The sequence below is a fragment of the Pinus tabuliformis genome, chromosome 5_2 (assembly GCF_031772625.1).
Source record: "Pinus tabuliformis cultivar Carrire ecotype Pingquan chromosome 5_2, CPIR1, whole genome shotgun sequence".
Taxonomy (NCBI): domain Eukaryota; kingdom Viridiplantae; phylum Streptophyta; class Pinopsida; order Pinales; family Pinaceae; genus Pinus; species Pinus tabuliformis.
The window spans coordinates 320,395,154-320,413,497 of NC_142306.1; the positions used below are offsets into that span (position 1 = coordinate 320,395,154).

The window sequence follows — 18,344 nt, forward strand, 5'->3', positions numbered from 1 at the left end:
GGCTCATACTTCATTTTCAGGTTACATTGGGATTCCCTATTGGCGTTAGCAAGTTATAACTTGAAAGTGCAAAGACGCTGTACGAGGTGGCAATGTACATTCTCTGGTTACCTTGGAACCTTTGCAGTTTCAAGCATTAACACACTGCACTGTTGCATTTTTCTGCCTTTGTCCATAGATTCGTACTTATCACATACTTGTCCATTTTTTCAATGTTCTCCTTGTTATTCATGCCACTGTCTTCCTGAGATTCACCCATATCTTATACATTTCTTCTTGGGATTTTTTGTTGCTTGTATGTATGTTTCTTCTCAGGGTGTGTGCTTATCAAAATGTGTTTCAATTTTCCCTCGAACCTTGTGCCAGTTCTGATCTCTCCTCAAAATCAACACTTGAATTTTGTGCAGTGTGTTTGTGCTTGATGAAACTTCTCTCTTCCATTTAATTTTGATTTGATTTCTTCCTAAGTTTGTTACGGCAGATTTAATTTATGAATTCCAAAATTAATAGTCTAATTTTAACTTATATAGGCATGCTGAATTGTATGTCTTTGTTGTGCAATTCAGTGTCTTCCTGTGATCTGCTCTAATGTGTGCCATTCCTTGGCCTTGTCCAGTGTTATGATTCTACATAATCCCTAGACCTCTTCTATTATTCATTGTGCCTCTTAGATGCCGCCTCCTTCACTCTGATTCTATAACTCTGATACATATCAAAAATATGCATGCACAATGGCATAGCCAGAAAGATGCGGATAGGATAAAAAAATATTTCGATTTTATATTATTCAGATGTATGTGTTGTTAAATAAGTGTGTCCTCAACGAGAGAGACAGATATGTGAGACATACGTTACTTGTTTGTTACATAGCTGTCAACACCTAATTTTTAACATTTGACTTGATTAACTATAAGTCTTATAACTTATCTTTATAACATGGCTTTGTTACAATATAAACTTCCGAACTTGAATTCCTAAGTTAAGCTATATTACAAAATATGAGCATTATTATGAATCTAGTTTACCAGGAAGTGGGCAAGGTTGAAGATAATAAAACAGTTATAAGCATAGCTCTGTTGATAGATTCTTAAGGAGGGAAACTAAGATACTTTTCACACTCATCATTATCATGGGGTGCAAAGTTCCAAACTGTTAGACGTACTTATGTGCAGGATTAAATATAATTGTATGCTGTACGCATAGGTGATGCTAAGCATATGGTCTTCCACATTTTAGAGATACCATTGCTCAGAAAGATATCTCAGTTGTTACATGTATTAATTTTGAATTCACTTCTTGCTGTATTTTCTAAACGTTTTGAGGAATTCATATATTTGAGAAGAAAATTTATTTTTACATCCAACTCTATGAGAAGAGATGCATTTAGATATCATTTTAGATATCATTTTTGGGATCCAACTGCGTTAAGTAAGTCATTCACATATGACCATTTCCATGAGAGGTAATCGTAACTGACTAATTTCTCATGAATTTTGAATAGTTCACTTAGCACTCATTGCGTCGGGTGATGCTCACAGGGGTGAAGAAGTGGGATTGAAACTAGTGAAATGAATCACATAGTGTCAATCATCACTTCTGGGGCTTGCATCTGGTAACCAGGAGTTCCCGGGAGGTCACCCATCCCAGATCGCCTCTAGTTCAAGCGTGCTTAACTGTGGAGTTTTCCCCACAATCAAGCCCACTTAGCTTGCTACCCCATTTGCAAAACCTTAGCAAGTATTGTGCCCCGGAAGTGATGATTGACACTATGTGATTCATTTCACTAGTTTCAATCCCACTTCTTCACCCCTGTGAGCATCACCCGATGCAATGAGTGCTAAGTGAACTATTCAAAAATCATGAGAAATTAATCATTTGTGACTACCTCTCATGGAAATGGTCATACGTGAATGACTTACTTAATGCAGTTGAATCCCAAAAATGATATCTAATATAATGCACTGCGTAAACCCCCTAATACTTAAATTCAAAAAGAGTGAAGGGATCTCTTCTTGAATGGTTCATGAGGCACAATACTTGCTAAGGTTTTGCAAATGGGGTAGCAAGCTAAGTGGGCTTGATTGTGGTGACAACTCCACAGTTAAGCGCCCTTGAGCCAGAGGCGATCTGGGATGAGTGACCTCCTAGGACGTCCTGGTTACTGGGTGCAAGCCTCGGAAGTGATGATTGACACTATGTGATTCATTTCACTAGTTTCAATCCCACTTCTTCACCCCTGTGAGCATCACCCGATGCAATGAGTGCTAAGTGAACTATTAAAAAATCATGAGAAATTGGTTAGTTACGACTACCTCTCATGGAAATGGTCATACGTGAATGACTTACTTAACATAGTTGAATCCCAAAAATGATATCTAATATAATGCACTGCGTAAACCCCCTAATACTTAAACACTAATATATTATTAAATAAGATAAGAAGAGATGCATTTAATCAATAAGACACTAATATATTATTAAATAGGATAAGAAGAGATGCATTTAATCAATTAGATGTTGAAATTTCTAAGTTTAACTCGTTAGAAATTATTCCTGCACTATCTGGTTTATTTCACCTACTTGTTTATTCCTTTAACAAGTTATCTAACCATATAAACACTGAAAATAAAAACAAATGCAGTCTCAACCATCTACAAATTATCAACTGAAAGAATAGACAAACACACAAGGGACACCGTTATTTTTGGACAATCCTCCCCGGAAAAACCCAACTTGGGAAAACTGGTGCAACAATTCTGAGGGTTTTATTATTAAGTAGCTTTCTTGAGTACAACTAGGGTGCCAAACTGGCTCACCCAACAGAGAAATCAATCTGACAGTAATACCTCTCTTCGGAAGCAGATATTCAACAAGTCTGCTCCACGAAAATCTCTCCGACGCTTCTTTGAAGCTCTGTGTCAGCCCTCCTGGCCTCTGCGTCACTCAGAAGCCCCCTTCGTCAGCCTTCTGCTACTCTGCACTGGCTCTCTAGCCTTCTGCGTCACCCACGCAGGCCCTGCTAGCCTCTACGCAGTCACTCTGGCCCTCTGCGTGGCTCCTGCTGGCTCTGCGTAGCCTCCTCTGCCTCTGCGCTAGTCCTTCGGCACTATCTCTGCCTCTGCTATGCACTCACTGCCCCTCGCTGCAACTCAGATCACTTGTTCGATTTCTCTCAGCAAACCCTGCTCTAGAAAATCGAACTGACTGATCAATCTTGGTGTATCTCCAACTGACCCTCAAGCCTCCTCTTATACTTTTCCTGTTGAGACTTCAACGGCCGAGATTAAGTCCCTAATCAACAACTAATATTAGATTTGGCTTGATCCATGTCATTTAGAACTTTCTTACCCAGTTTTATATTAATGCCCATTAATATTTTAATTTTCCTAAGTTTAGACTTAGGAACTCCATTAAAAATATCAATTATTTTAATATCTTTCTAACCAGATGGAATTTCCCCAAACCATTTCTGGGTCTTGGAGATCTCATGTGCTTTAGCCTCTCCACCATTTTTCATGGCTAGAGCACATCTGATGCTATCCCAAATCAACATAAGGCACTAATATATTATTAAATAGGATAAGGGCTTTCGGTAGTCTTTAACAGCTTATGGGGAAGCATTAAAAGGTTCCTCTTTTGCCAATGATCCATATAGAAGTAGGATCCATGAATCCTTTGAGCAGTAACCAAATAGCATGAACCCGATTAGATAGAAAAGAAAATGAGATATTTTATGGCTCAGTAGTCTATTCCTATCTAAACAACCAATTTTAGTGATGTTCACTTTTGCTGCTCGTCTTTGTTAATACCATTGATAGTATAGATACTAAAGATGGAGTGAAGATGTTCAGTTCTTAAACTCTCACAATTCGCTGAGATCTACTGCAACATTTTCTGATAAGTATCATGATGCCAGAAATGATGTTTAATCAATTAGATTTATAATGACTTTAGTTTCAGGGTTACTGTTGTCTTTTATGAAAGTTATGGATTAGAGAAGAATTATTTTAATTTGATTTCTAAATAAGATACTGAAATATTTGACCTTACTGTAAATCTCAATGACAAATTTAAGGTTGGCCTTTTAGCTCCTGAGAGTAATTTACCTTCTTGGTTTTGTGTCTTATACTAACTTTATTGACATTGTTGTTTTTTAGTATTTATCATGGTTTCTCAAAGATCTTAGTTTCTTGATACAAAAGTTTGCTTTTAAATGCTGATTATTTGTTGTTGGGGTGATTGGGCCGTGCTTGGTTTAATTGACTTTCTTTGTTTTCTTGCCTCAGAAAGAAGCTATTTATGGACTCACGGAGATTCTTCGTGATAATATACGAAATGCACGAGTGGTAGCAAACCCTGGTTGCTATCCTACTTCTGTACAGCTGCCTCTTATTCCATTGTTGGAGGTTTTATACTTGTCTCATGCTAGTTACAATGCTTTGATATTTAATCATTTCTTTGATGTTTTTGCTTGTTGATGCATTTTGAATGAAGATTCTAGATCTCTAGTTTTTTGTGCATGTTTTTCAGGGAACAGATTCTTAGATGCCCTTGATCTCATTTTTAGTGTAATGGCAGCTTCTAAATGTCTAGTCTCTTCAATATTATTTATTTATTTTTTTAATTTGGAGCTCAAAACCACTTAAGGATCATATGGTAGAATATAACCCCATGTGAACAAACTTGTGAATTGCTGATAAAAAATGATGCAACTTCATTTTTAATAGGAAAAATAATTTCCTTTAACAAATCATGTATAGAATCATTCATCGATGAAATCTCAAGATGCATTATTTATGTGGGGGACACTCTAGTAAAGACTCATAGCAAGACTTCATAAAATTACATCCTGAATTGTGATAAAAATTGAATAGATGGTGTAGACATTCTGAACCATTTCAGATTGACTATCATTGTTATTGAAGGGGCCTGTTGCCCTTTAGGCAACTACCTTAGAGAGAGTTATTTAGGTTTGATTTATGCTTTGATGAGATTCTTGCTCATCAACTGGACCTGTCATTCTCCATCCATTAGTTGTTAAATTTTCTAACCCCAGTTAATTATAAAACTACATACTGAATTGTGATAAAAATTGAATACATGGGGGTAAACATTCTGAACCATTTCAGATTGACTATCATTGTTATTCAAGGGGCTTGTTGCCCTTCAGGCAACTACCTTAGAGAGAGTCATTTGGGTCAGATCTGTTGTTGCTTTGATGAGATTCTTGCTCATCAACCTGGACCTGCCATTCTGCATCCGTTAGTTGTTAAATTTTCTAACCCCAGTAAATTACAGAATATTTCCTAGCAAAAATTTCTTGCTGTTTTTTAATTCAATTTTCAGCTTACTGAATAAATTGTAATACTGGGATTTTAACTGGCAAATAAAATTCAATTTTGAGTGGAAGCGAAAATTCAAAAAATCCAATTTCATTTGCACAAAGCACACAAAATTTGTCTTTCAAAATTCAGCTGCCAGCATTTCTTTCAGAAAAATTTCCAAGTTTACAAGGGTTTTCCCAACTTGGGAAAATCTACCCAGTGAGAAAATAGAAGCTATAACAGTATTCAGAAATTCACTAAAGAAACTTTGGCCACTTGTAAAGCTGTATGGCCCTCTGAAATCTCTAAGAAAACCTAAATATGCAAACCTGTCCCTGCAAGCTGCTGTACGACCTTACGTGCTGCGTGTTGTGCCTGTACCGTACTCACACATGTGAAAATTTGGCTAACCCCGAATCCTATTGCAACAACTGATGTTAATTCTTCTAATTGTTAATTCAATTAAACAATTTACTTGCTGTGTGCTACGGTAAATATCGAATCAAATACACTGCAACCTTCACAAATAAAACTGCAGAAGAATAAACGCTGGAAGAAATGCTAGCACACACACATAAATGATACAGCTATTTTTGGACCAATGTCCCCAGAAAAATCCAACTTGGGAAAACCGGTGCAACAATGAGGGTTTATTTTATTATGCAACAATGAAATTTGCGTACATCTATGGATGCCCAACTGGCAATCCAAACAGCAAGAAAATCTGAGAAAAACACTGAAGGTTACCCTTCTCCCATAAGCAATCTTTGGCTAGACTTTCCCTATCTAAAAAGTCGGCCACCTGGAGCACTACGTTAGCCTCTGTGCTGCTCTGCGTAGCTGGCTGGACGACTTGCTTCGGACTGTGCTAAGATGAAGTTGTTTTGCGTTTGGATGCTGAGAAAATCGTCTCTCCAGCCCTCTGAGTCTCCTTCCCGACCTCTAGAACTAAGAACGAATTTTCTTCTCTCCAAATCAAACTGCCTGACTAAAGCTACTGCGCTGCTCTCAGCACTGCCTTTGGAATAATTCGACTCACTTGCTACTGCCTCCCTGGATCTGGATTATCTTTCTTCCGGATCGTTGTTTCTACCCCTCACACTACTTCGATCTCTTTGACTCTCTCTCTAGCAACTGACTATTGCTACTCTAGAAATTGACATGCTAGTGAAATTGAACTTCTCAATTGTTTTCTTCATCACCACATCGACCCCCTCTTATAATCCTTTGTTGGAGCACCAACGGCCAAGATTAAAACTTAATCAATGGCTAGGATCATCTTGGATTCGATCCGTGTAAGTTTCTAGATCATTCACTTCTTGACTTAATTAACACTGATTAATTAACCATATTCCCTAAGTTTAGACTTAGGAAATATTTAAAAAATGGTTAATAATCTAATTAAGTCATTTCTAGGCGGAATTTCCAAAAACGATTTCTGGGTTTTGGAGATCTCATGTATTCTAGCCTCTCCACAAAATTTCAAGGCTAGAACACATCCAATGCTACAAAAAACTAACACTCCCTCTTAGCGAGGAATGTGTTCTAGTGCTACTGCACACCCTGTAGCAACACCCTGTCTCTGCATCATCTCCTGTCACGCTGTTGATGTCTGGCCATACTGCCCACCAACCACTGTGCAACTCTGATATATGCTGCATCTGTGCTGCTGCTAACACTGCCATACTGCTACCAACACTGCATCTGCACTGCAACTCCCTCTCATATGTTGTTGTTGCGACTACAACATCTGCAACTGAAAAACATTCAAAATACTAAATCAACTGTGATCAATATAATGCTTCTGTCACCCAAGTCTCTGACTGTTGCTAGTATCTGCACTGTCACTAAGGAATCTGCATTGCTGCTAACTCTGCACTTTGCCAACTCTGCATTGTGCTCCCTAGCATCTGACTGCTACTAGTCTCTACAATTGTCACTCTGGCATCTGACTGCATCAACTGTCACTAATCCATCTTGCTACTGAATACTGTGGGCCCCTGTAGCCAGGTAATGATCCATAAGGTGGACTCCTCAAGGACCCTGCCCATTTGGCACACTGGAGTCTCATACTCCTCCTCCTCCTAGATTTGGTGCCCCATTATCCCCTTTTGAGCCTTGTCCCTTACTGGGACCTTTCTTCACTTTGCAACCCGCACTAGACAGCTCACACTTCCTCTGGTACCTATCTCCGACAACTAGAAGTCAATCTGCTGCCCAGATCTGCATTGTAGTTAACTCGCACGACCACCTCTGGCAATCTCGTATGGCCATTTATGCAAATCCGCAAAATCTGCGAAACTCAAAAGCTGGGAAAGTAAACCTGAAAATCTCCCTCTTTCCCACTGCTCGACTGCTGGATTTGCTACTTGCACTCCTTTTTGGAGTGAGAAGATCTGCTCCCAACTACTGATGATCTGCCAGGAAAATCAAAATTCTTGAGACTAGAAGTTCGCTGAGGAAAATTTTCCCTCTGTGTTCTCTTCTCTCTTCCACCCCGACACTGTTTCTGCTTCAGTGTAATGTTGCAAAACCCCTGTGTCCAGCTAGAGATCTGCCCAACGAAAGTACGGAGTTGCACCCTCTGCCTCTGAAATCACTTGATTTGGAGAGATCAATTTTTTCTACCCCTCACTCAGAAAAATCGAATCTCCTCTAGTAACTCGACCTCTTGGCAAAGTGACTGCGCTACCCTTTGGGGTTTCGAACTTCTGCCCACACTGAACAACGAAACTCCTTATGCCTTTGTTACTGAGCTCTTTGGCTAATCAACTGTGCTCTGGTACCATGTGAAAATTCGGCTAACCCCGAATCCTATTGCAACAACTGATGTTAATTCTTCTAATTGTTAATTCAATTAAACAATTTACTTGCTGTGTGCTACAAGAAATATCAAATCAAATACACTGCAACCTTCACAAATAAAATACTGTGGAAGAAATAAAAACGATGGAAGAAATAGATGCACACACACAATATGACACTGTTATTTTTGGTCTAAGTCCCCGGAAAAACCCAACTCTGGAAAATCGGTGTAACAACTGAGGGTTTTAATATTATGCAATAGTAAATTTGAGTACAATACTATGGATGCTCAAATCTAGCAATTCATACAGAGAAATGACTGACAATAAATCTAGTGAGAAAAATCTCACTCCCACAGGCGATCCGACACTAACCTTTGCTCAAGTTGAGCTGCTCTTTGCTACCTCTATGCAATCACTGCATCAACTTACACAGTATTGCGTCCTCACAACTTGGAACTGCTGTCCCTCTCGCTATCTGATCAATTGCTGTATGGAAGATGGATCCTCTTGGCCTCCAAATTCTCTTTTCCGCTGTTGGCACTGAATCACTGCTTCTCACCAGCGAAATACAAAATCTCCTCTGAAGCACTACGCTGCCTCTGTGTGGCTCTGCGCTGCCTCTTTGTGATAATTTGACTCACTTGCTGCTGCCTTCCTGGATTTGGAAAATCTTTCCTCCGGATCACTGTCTTTTCCCCTCACATTGCTTCGATCTCTCTAACTCTCTCTCCGACAACTGACTGTTGCTACTTTGGAAATCGATCTGCGAGTGAAATCAAACTTCTCAAGTGTTTTCTCCATTACCACATCGACATCCTTTGATAATCCTCTACTGGAGCACCAACGACCAAGATTAAAACTTAATCAATGGTTAGGATCATCTTGGAGTCGATTTGTGTGAGTTTCTAGATCATTCATGCCTTGACTTAATTAATAATGATTAATTAACTATATTCCCTAAGTTTAGACTTAGGAAAGATTTAAAAAAACGGTTAATAATCTAATTAAGTCATTTCTAGGTGGAATTTCTAGAAACGATTTCCTGGTTTTGAAGATCTCATGTTTTCTAGCCTCTCCACAAAATTTGCAGGCTAGAACACATGTGATGCTATGAAAAACTAATAGCACATGCTCACTGCTACTGGGTTCTGCTGCACATGCAGGTTGGATTTGCTGTAGAAAATTAGTCCATGATTTTTTACTGTTAGGTTTCCTCCTTGTTGCAAATCCTCTTGCTGTTGTTTCTCTAGCAACTTAGCACACTTAAGTGAATTTCCTTATTTATCCAATCACTAGGATCCTTAATTATCTCAATGTGTCTTGTGCTCAATAATGTGTCTTCTGCCTTGGCTCAACCTTCTTTTTATAAGTTTGAATTATGACTAATTCAGAACTCCAAAGTGATTAATGGATGAGATTAAATCTCAACTTCATTTAAGATCAACAATTGTGATTTATCTAATTCACTAATGCATATAACCTTTCTATTTCATTAGATTAAACTCACTTTCTCATAAAAAGAAATTACTTAAAAAAAAGCATTTACTAAGGTTAAGAGGTAATCAAACGACTTCCACACTCTTTGACACTTAGGCTTGTGCAAAAGCACCTGCTTGAGCTACAAACATCAACACTCCCTAGTGAGGAAGGTATTCTGCACCATCCTCGCTTGTCCCTGTAAAACACAAATTTCCCTTTGACCAAGGGTTTGGTGAGAATGCCTGCAATATGTTCATTTGAGGATATATACTTAAGATTCTCTACCCCTTTTTGGATCTCATCCCTAGTGAAGCGATACCTGATTTCAATATGCTTGGACTTGTCATGAAAGACTAGATTTGTAGAGATTTTATTACAACTCTGATTATCACAGTGTATTATTGTGAGCTCCAACTTCTGACCAAATAATCTTGCAACCAACTTGCGAAGCCAAATGGTCTAAGAACTTGCCTCACTTGTTGTTGCCATATACTTTGCCTCTATTGAATTGAGTGTCATGAAAGTGTGCCTTTTGTTGAACTAGGGAATCATTGCTGATGCAAGACGTGAAGCAACACCTTGAGGTACTCTTCCTATTTGTTGCATTCCTTGCCCAAGATGAGTCTATATATCCTTGCAACTTCACTCCATCTCCTCCAAGATACATTAGAACATACTACATTGTACATCTCAAGTATCTCAGCACATGCTTCACTACTACCCAATGCACTTGCCTTGGCTCCACCATGAATTGGTTCAAGATGTTCACAACAAAATAGATATCTGGCATGGTGTTGACCAATATGTCAAGAACCCTACCAAATTCAGCCTCTTGATAGCAGTTTACCAGGAATAGCAGAGGCTGAAATTTGGCTTGTTGACCAGATTTGACTTGATGATCTGAAGTTTGACTTTCTGTCTCCTTTGACCTGATTTGACTTGGAACATTGGTATGTTTATTTTGACTATGTTTGATTGGAAATTCAGATGTACAAATTGATTGAATTGAACAATTTCTCCTAACTAAAGGTTGTTGGGGTTTTCTAGGAAAATTTTTGTGTCTCTTGTGCATCTTTATTCTACTGTGATCTCTACTGCCCTATTCTATTTATGGTTGAAATTTTCTGAAGTGTAATTGCTTAATGATCTGAAATATGTTAAGAAGATAAATTGTATCATTGGAAGTAATTATCTGGCAGAAAATTGTACTTGTATTAATTGCACTTTAAAATCAACATGGTTTTAGAGCTTTGGTGAAGGAAAGGGCATTGAGAACACTATCAAGAGACCTACTTCTGCAATCTGATTATTGTCCAGATCTATGGCCATGGGTTCCTAATCTAAGACAGTGAACAAGTTGGAAGGTGTTACAAATTTCAGGGCTTGGAAGACAAGGATTGATCTTATTCTTGTAGAGAATGATGTCTTGGATTATGTGAAGGGCAATGTGACTAAACCTCAAGACAATGAAGGAAAGGCAAGATTCAAGAAGAATGAGATCACAACCATGAGGATCATTGTTGAGTCCATCAGAGATCACTTGATCCCATATATGCAGAGATCACTTGATCCCATATGTTTCATATTTGGAAACTCCAAAGGCTATGCTAAGTCACCGTGTTCGTGTTCGAGTTTGACATCTTTAAAATTCGATAAAAATTCGACAATGAAAATTTTAAAGATAATATTTGGCATTAAGTTCTACATATTATAAAATAATTATAACATCCGAACATGATTAATTATTAAACATATATATTTTAGAACCACATATCTTATTCATAATCAAAATCATGTTCATAAAAACATCAAATTAGAAACATAAACATAACAAAGTTTTACAAAATTGAGCATGCAAAAAGAAAATCGGAAAGTGGATGCAAAATTGAGCCCTTGATTCTTCAATCTTGTAACAACCCTAGTGAAAATTTCATGTAATAAAAAAAAAATATAATCATAGATGAATGGGACACTTATTCCAAGCTGAATGTTGGGCAAGGCACCCTAAGGGGGTGTTCATTTGGTTGTTTATGGCTAAGGAAATTGGCAAAGGCAATGGCTAAGGCTTTGGAAAGGCAAAATGGCATTTTTGGCACAATTATTTATTAAAATAATGGAAATTAGGAGAAAAAAGATGTGAAAGGTCACAGGTTGCATGTGAGGAGGGAAATGAAGGAAAATAATGGAAAATGAAAAGAATAGAGGCCTCATCCATAAAAAGGCGTATGAGGATTAGGTGGTGACCTTTTGTCAGTTTAGCTTTGGAGTTCTTCATTATTCTCTCTCTCTCTCATACTCTTGGGCACTTTGAGTTTTTCTTGGAGCACTTTGGCATTGGAGCAAGAAAGGCAAAGAAGGCAAAGAAGGCAAGAGGAAGCAAAGATCAAGTAGGGAAAGGCAGGATCAAGCAGCTACAACAGGCTTCATTGCAGGTATCGACTTGCATGTGTATTTTCCTTGCTAGATTTGGCATGCATGGGATTGCATGTGTTTATTTTCGACCATGGCATGGGTTTTGCCAGGTGTGACAGTGTTTTCAGCCTAGCCTTGCCATTTCCTGATAGCGTTGATGAGATGGGTTCTTGTTCATTTTGGGTAGAATCGAATGTGCTCTAGCTCCAAAATTTTATGGAGGGGCTAGAATACATGAGATCTCCAAGACCCTGAAATCGGTTGGAGAAATTCCACCTGGATGAGGAGTTATTAAAATAATTAATATTTTTAATGCGTTCCTGAGTCTGTTTTAATTATAGCCGTTGATTAGGGTGAGAAGCTTCTAAGAGACAAGGATGAAGTTCTTTTTAATATTAGCCGTTGATTAGAGACTTAATCTCGGCCGTTGATTCATGAACAGGAAAAGTATAAGAGAAGACTTGAGGATCATTTGGAGACACACTAGCAGATACCTAGTATCCTAAGGAAGATCAATTCTCAAAGAGAAGGAGATCGATTTCAGAGGGAGAGTTGCAGGGTGGAGGAAGAGGAGGGCATCAACAACAGTCAGTTATTGAGGAGGAGGTGACGTAGGGGGATTGAGAGACAACGCAGAGGGAAAACGCAATCCTCACGCAGACTGACACAGAGGGACATAGAACCACACAGAGTGAGACATAAGTGACGCAAAAGTGGGAGAAGGGTCTCCAGGGTGTCAAAAAGTTTCCAAGAAAGGGATGAACCTTGCCTCAGGTGTTTTCTCTCAGTAGTGTCTTAGTTTCTCTGTAAAATCATTCCTTGTAAAGCAATTGTTGTTGAAGATTAATAAAACCCTCATCTGCTGCATCGATTTTCCCACATTGGGTTTTTCCGAGGACAATTGTCCAGAAACAACTGTGTTGATGTGATTGGTTCTTGTGCTTGTTATTTTCTCTATGTTATTATGTGATAACTGCAGTAGAATTTATGTTAATGTTTGCTGAAGGGATTTCGTAAATAACTTATTGTGAGAAATAAATCTTGCTGCAGTAGAATATCGAGTTAGAAAATTTCACAATTCTCTCATGCAGTTTATGTGGGATGGCCGGATTGGATCGAAGCTGAGTGGGGTGGATCTCCGAATTGACAAACACATGGTGGTAGTGGTCCTTGAACCAGACTTAGGATGCACGAAGTCATTGACCTAATAACCCCTGAACCAGACTGTGGGTTGGTAAAGCTAGATTGTGTGCCTCGGTGGGCCCATGAATTCTTGCCGGTGAATGGCGAGATATACGGTAAAGCCAAGAGGTGGATTTTCTCTCCGTTGGGCCTAGTGATTCTGGGATGGAATGCACGGTAAAGCCTAGAGAGTATGTCTCGGTGTAGGGCCTATGGATCCCTGGATTGGACTGCGGATGCATGGTAAAGCTTGAGAAACTAGGAGGCACTCAAATTCCTCATGGTGTAGGCGAGGAACTCCGTTGGCATCCACATTGATTGGTGTTTTTGATGTGCTTATGAGCCCCACTTTCATGCTTGGAACATGGCACGGGGGTGATTGGCTGAAGAGAGACTTGGCTCAACCAATCTATGGTCGGGTGGAACGTGATAGTCTCTTCTCCAGTTGGTTCATTGTATTCATTAATGAGAAATTCATTTCCTTGATTTTCATGTGTAGATGTACTGGTGTATATATGGATTTTGATGGCTGATATGTTTATTGTATTTTTGTTCCTATTATGCTGGTTAGATGTATATTTTGTGACAACAACTATGTATGGCTTTCATCATGTTTTTACTTGTATTTGAATGGATATGGTATTTATGACTATTAAGTGATAAGGCATCAAATGACATGAGGAAAGAACGGTTCATGGCGATTCTTAGATAAGTATGAGATACCTACACTTAATTCTGTTGTTTACACCTATAGGTTACATGTTAACAATATGTTTGATGAAATGCCTGTCATGGCTAGTAGGGGTCTGGTTAAGGTCTTAATCAACTATTTACTTTTGCATCGTTGTTTCCCTGTACTTTACTTGATTATGAGCTTCCATTCCTTTCTGGGTAGTAGCCTAGGTTTTGGTCCTGAAAAAGTTGCTTAAATCCCAATGTCGCTGGCATAGAACTGACAAGTTTGGTCCACAGTCGCTGGCATGCAGGCCTATGAGAGCAACTTTAGGTCTATGGTTGCTCCCTTGCCCATAGCATGAGAGCGACTATGGCCTCAGAGGTCCAGAACAACAATGGGACCCAGGGACAGGCTGTCTGAGTGGCTGACTTGTCTCCTGAGGGTTCTGTTGATGATTTTGGATGACTGTGTGTGATGTTTTGTCGATTCCACTTCCTTAAGGTTACCTAGGAGGTCAAATATGATCATAGTAGCTTGTTGTCTCTTATTTACCCTAGTTGGCATGGTTACTTGGGTGGATGTGGGAGGAGGGTGTTACAAATCTTGACACATTGAAATACAATGTTACAGGCTAAAGCTTGAAAGGAATGAGATGCAGAGTCGGGACAAGGGCTACCAAGTCACTAGAGTGAATGCGGGTGGTCATGTGATATAATGCAATGTGAAAATGGACACCATCAAACTAGTTGTGGTGCCGAAACACAATTCGTTGGTTAAAATTAAACCTGGAACCAATATTTTTTAGGGTCTTGGTTGGTCATATCTCCCTGACAATGATTTCAACGAAGGAAAGCTACATAACATTGACATAGTCGACGTTGAGGTCATGAAATCCAAGATCATGTATTGTATAGGCACCAGTCAGGGACTGGGGTCACTCAAGGTGGCAAATCAACGTGGCTAACTATGATTACAAGGTATTACCCTTTTATTTAAAAAAATATAATAATTTGTGGGTCAAACCAAATTGAACCTCAACGAACTTGTTCAAATCCATTTCAAATTCGATGATTTTCAAATATGGAAGATGATGTTCGTCGGACCCGTTGACTATGAGGCTATGTATGGTGCTCTAGTAGGATTGTACTCCATCAATAACATTGGTCAAAAAATGAGTTTGAAGAATCAACTTCGTGATGTTCGAATGACAAAGGATGATATTGTGGCTTCTTATTTCATAAGGATCTCCCAATTGAGAGATCAACTTAAAGCTATTGATGAACCAATTTCTGATACAGAGCTTGTAACTACAACACTCAATGGTTTTCCTTTTTCATGGGATCCATTTGCAACCAACATTTGTGGAAGAAAGATGTTCCAAGTTTTGATGAATTATGGACCTCTTGCACTCAAGAGGAATCTAGACTTGTCTCAAGAGGGAGGATTCAAAGACCTCAAGATGGTGATCAAGCATTTGCAACTCAATCTAGGAATGGTAGAGGAAGAAGGAATTTTGGAAGGTTTCAAAAGAATACAGGAAGAAGGCTTGCTCCAGGAAGAAGACCTCCTCCCTCTCAAGGAAGGAAGGATATGTCAAGAGTTCAATGTTTTCATTGTCAAAAGTATGGCCACTATCAAGACAAGTGTCTTGAAAGGAACAATAACAGGAAGAGAAGGGGCAAGCAACATGCCTCAACTGCAAATCTTGATGATGGCCAAGCACATATGAAGAAGCCAAAGAATGATGATGATAACTTTTTCTTTTATTCTACTCTTATAGGTTCTATTGCTGATAACAATGATGTTTGGCTTGTAAATAGTGGTGCTTCCAGGCATATGACAAGAAATTGTGAAAGCCTCACAGAGTTGGTGGAAAAGAAGACTACACAAAAGGTGGAGCTTGGTGACGATGGCAAATATGCAGTCAAAGGCATTGGTTCAACATCCTTTCAGCTGGAATCAAGAGGTAACATTTTCTTAAATGATATATTATATGTACTTGGTTTGAAAAAGAATTTGGTCTCTACTTCATGCTTGGAAGATAAAGGGTATAGAGTTGCTTTTGTTGATGGTCAAGTTCTAGTATGGAAGAAAGGCTCTAGCATAGATTCTGCCAAAGTAATTGGTGTTCGAGAAGGAGGCTTGTATAGATTCTTGGGACAATCAATTCAAGCATTGATACATAACGACACTGATCTTTGTGAATTATGGCACTGAAGATATGCTCACATTCGCTACAAAGCCTTTCCTAGAATGAGAGAAATTGTTACAAGTATGTCGGAAATCAAGGTTGAACATGAAGGAGTTTGCAAAGGATGTGCACTTGGGAAGAATACCAAAGGACCATTTCCAAGTAGTGATAGTAGGTCCAAAGGACTTTTAGATCTTATACATTTTGATGTGTGTGGACCCATGTCTATGAAATCCTTGGGTTTTTTTCTGAACTATTGAACCTTTTGTTGATGATTTCTCTTGGAATACATGGATTTATTTCTTAAATACTAAGGATAATCTTTGACAGGTTTAAGGAATTCAAGGCTCAAGTGGAAAATTTTTCAGGAAGAATGATCAAAATTCTCAGGTTTGATAATGGTGGAGAATATACCTCCAAGGAACTTATTGCCTTTTGCAGGGATGCTGGAATTAAGAGGGAGTTGATAGTCCCTTACAACCCTCAACAGAATGGGATTGCAGTGAGGAAGAATAGAACCATTATGGACGCTGCGAAAGCTATGGTTCATGATCAAGACGTACTTATGTTTATGAGAAAGAATTTTTCGGTGTAAATCACATGATAATACATTTGTCGACGCGTTTCGAACCAACGAGTGTGGTTTATCGTTAGGACCATTTGAACAATTAGATCATGGCTACATGTTAAATAGGGATAGCAGATCTTCCAACGGCTAGGTTTGATTGGAAAACGACTATATTAGACTAGACTGGACAAACGACTATAATTGACCAAGAAACAGCTAGATTTGACTAGTTAAATTATTTAATTATAATAATATTATTAGATAAATAGTTATTCAATGTATTAGGGTTGATATCATTATATTTTATAATGTTCTGAATGTCATTAAAGTTTAGAATGCTACAAACGAACATTATTTTAATACTTTCCGGTTGGTATTGTGTGTTATTTTAAGTAAAATGTTAATCAAATTTGAGTTAAAAATAATAAATCTAGGGAATATTAAAAATAATAATGAGTAAAATGTTAACAAATATTAATAGATCTAGGGATTATAACTATTAGTAATTGTATGGATTTAATATTAACTAAAATAATAATATTAATTATTATTATTATTATTACAATAATATTATAATAATATTATTATTCTTATTATTAATGGTTTGGGTAACTAATTAATATAAATTTATTAGTAAAGCTATCTAATGTGAACATAAACTTACTACTTAAATTTAAATAATTATCATATACTAGATAATTTTAACCCATTCAGATAGTCATGAAAAGGACTATCTCATAAATATAAGGAAAAGAGAATGAGGGAGATTTCCAAAGAGGACCAAAAACTCAAATAAGAATTAAGGATAAAGAAAACATGTTATGGAGAGAAGCCTCCAAGGCAACTGTTTATGTCCAAAATAGAAGTCCTCACCAGGTATTGGGGAATAAGTCTTGTGAAGAAGTCTTCACAAGTGAGGAGCCAGAAGTTGGACATTTGAGGATCTTTGGTTGTCCTGTCTACGTTCATGTGCCCAAGGAGGAGGATCAAATTGGAACCTTCTGGGAAGAAGGGAACATTTTTTGGATATAGTGAGACATTGAAGGCCTACAAAATTTATGTTCTAGGACAACGTGCATTTGAGATTAGTAGGGATGTTACTTTTGGTGAGGACGCTGCTTTCTGGAAGTCTAAAGGATCACACTTGGATATTGATGATGAGGAGCAAGAAGCTCCCAAGGATGTCGGTTCAGGACCTTTGGAACAAGGACTTGTGGATCATCATCAAGATCAACAAGAAGAGCCGAAGGACCAAATGAACCCATGGACCCACCAAGGGTCGTTATACCAGAAACTAGGAAGAGGTTGGCATGGCTTGAAAGAAAATTGCAGGAAGCAGAGGGACATGCAGCTCCCTATGGGAATTTCAGGGAATGCAAATGTGTTAAAAGATACTCAGGATATGTAGCATTGATGAGTAAGATAATTGAGTCTGAACCATCCAACTATAAAGAAGCAACAAATCAACAAGTTTGGAAAGATGCTATGTTAGAAGAGTAGTAGTCTATTATGAAGAGTGATGAGTATTATTAAGATGCTATGTTAGAAGAGTACCAATCTATTATGAAGAATGATGAGTATTATTAAGATGCTATGTTAGAAGAGTACTAGTCTATTATGAAGAATGACCCACCAAGGGTCATTGTACCAAAAACTAGGAAGAGGCCAGCATGACTTGAAAGAACATTACAGGAAGCAGAGTGAC

General features: G+C 38.3%; 1 protein-coding gene across 1 annotated transcript in view; it reads left to right on the forward strand.

The window, feature by feature from the left end:
- Nucleotides 1-18,344, forward strand: part of LOC149158794 (Putative N-acetyl-gamma-glutamyl-phosphate reductase) — a 233,389-nt gene that overhangs the window by 118,612 nt on the left and 96,433 nt on the right. Inside the window, exon 7 of the mRNA XM_089436316.1 lies at nt 4,287-4,406. Within this exon, the coding sequence (XP_089292442.1) occupies nt 4,287-4,406 (120 nt within the window). The remainder of the gene's footprint in view (nt 1-4,286; nt 4,407-18,344) is intronic.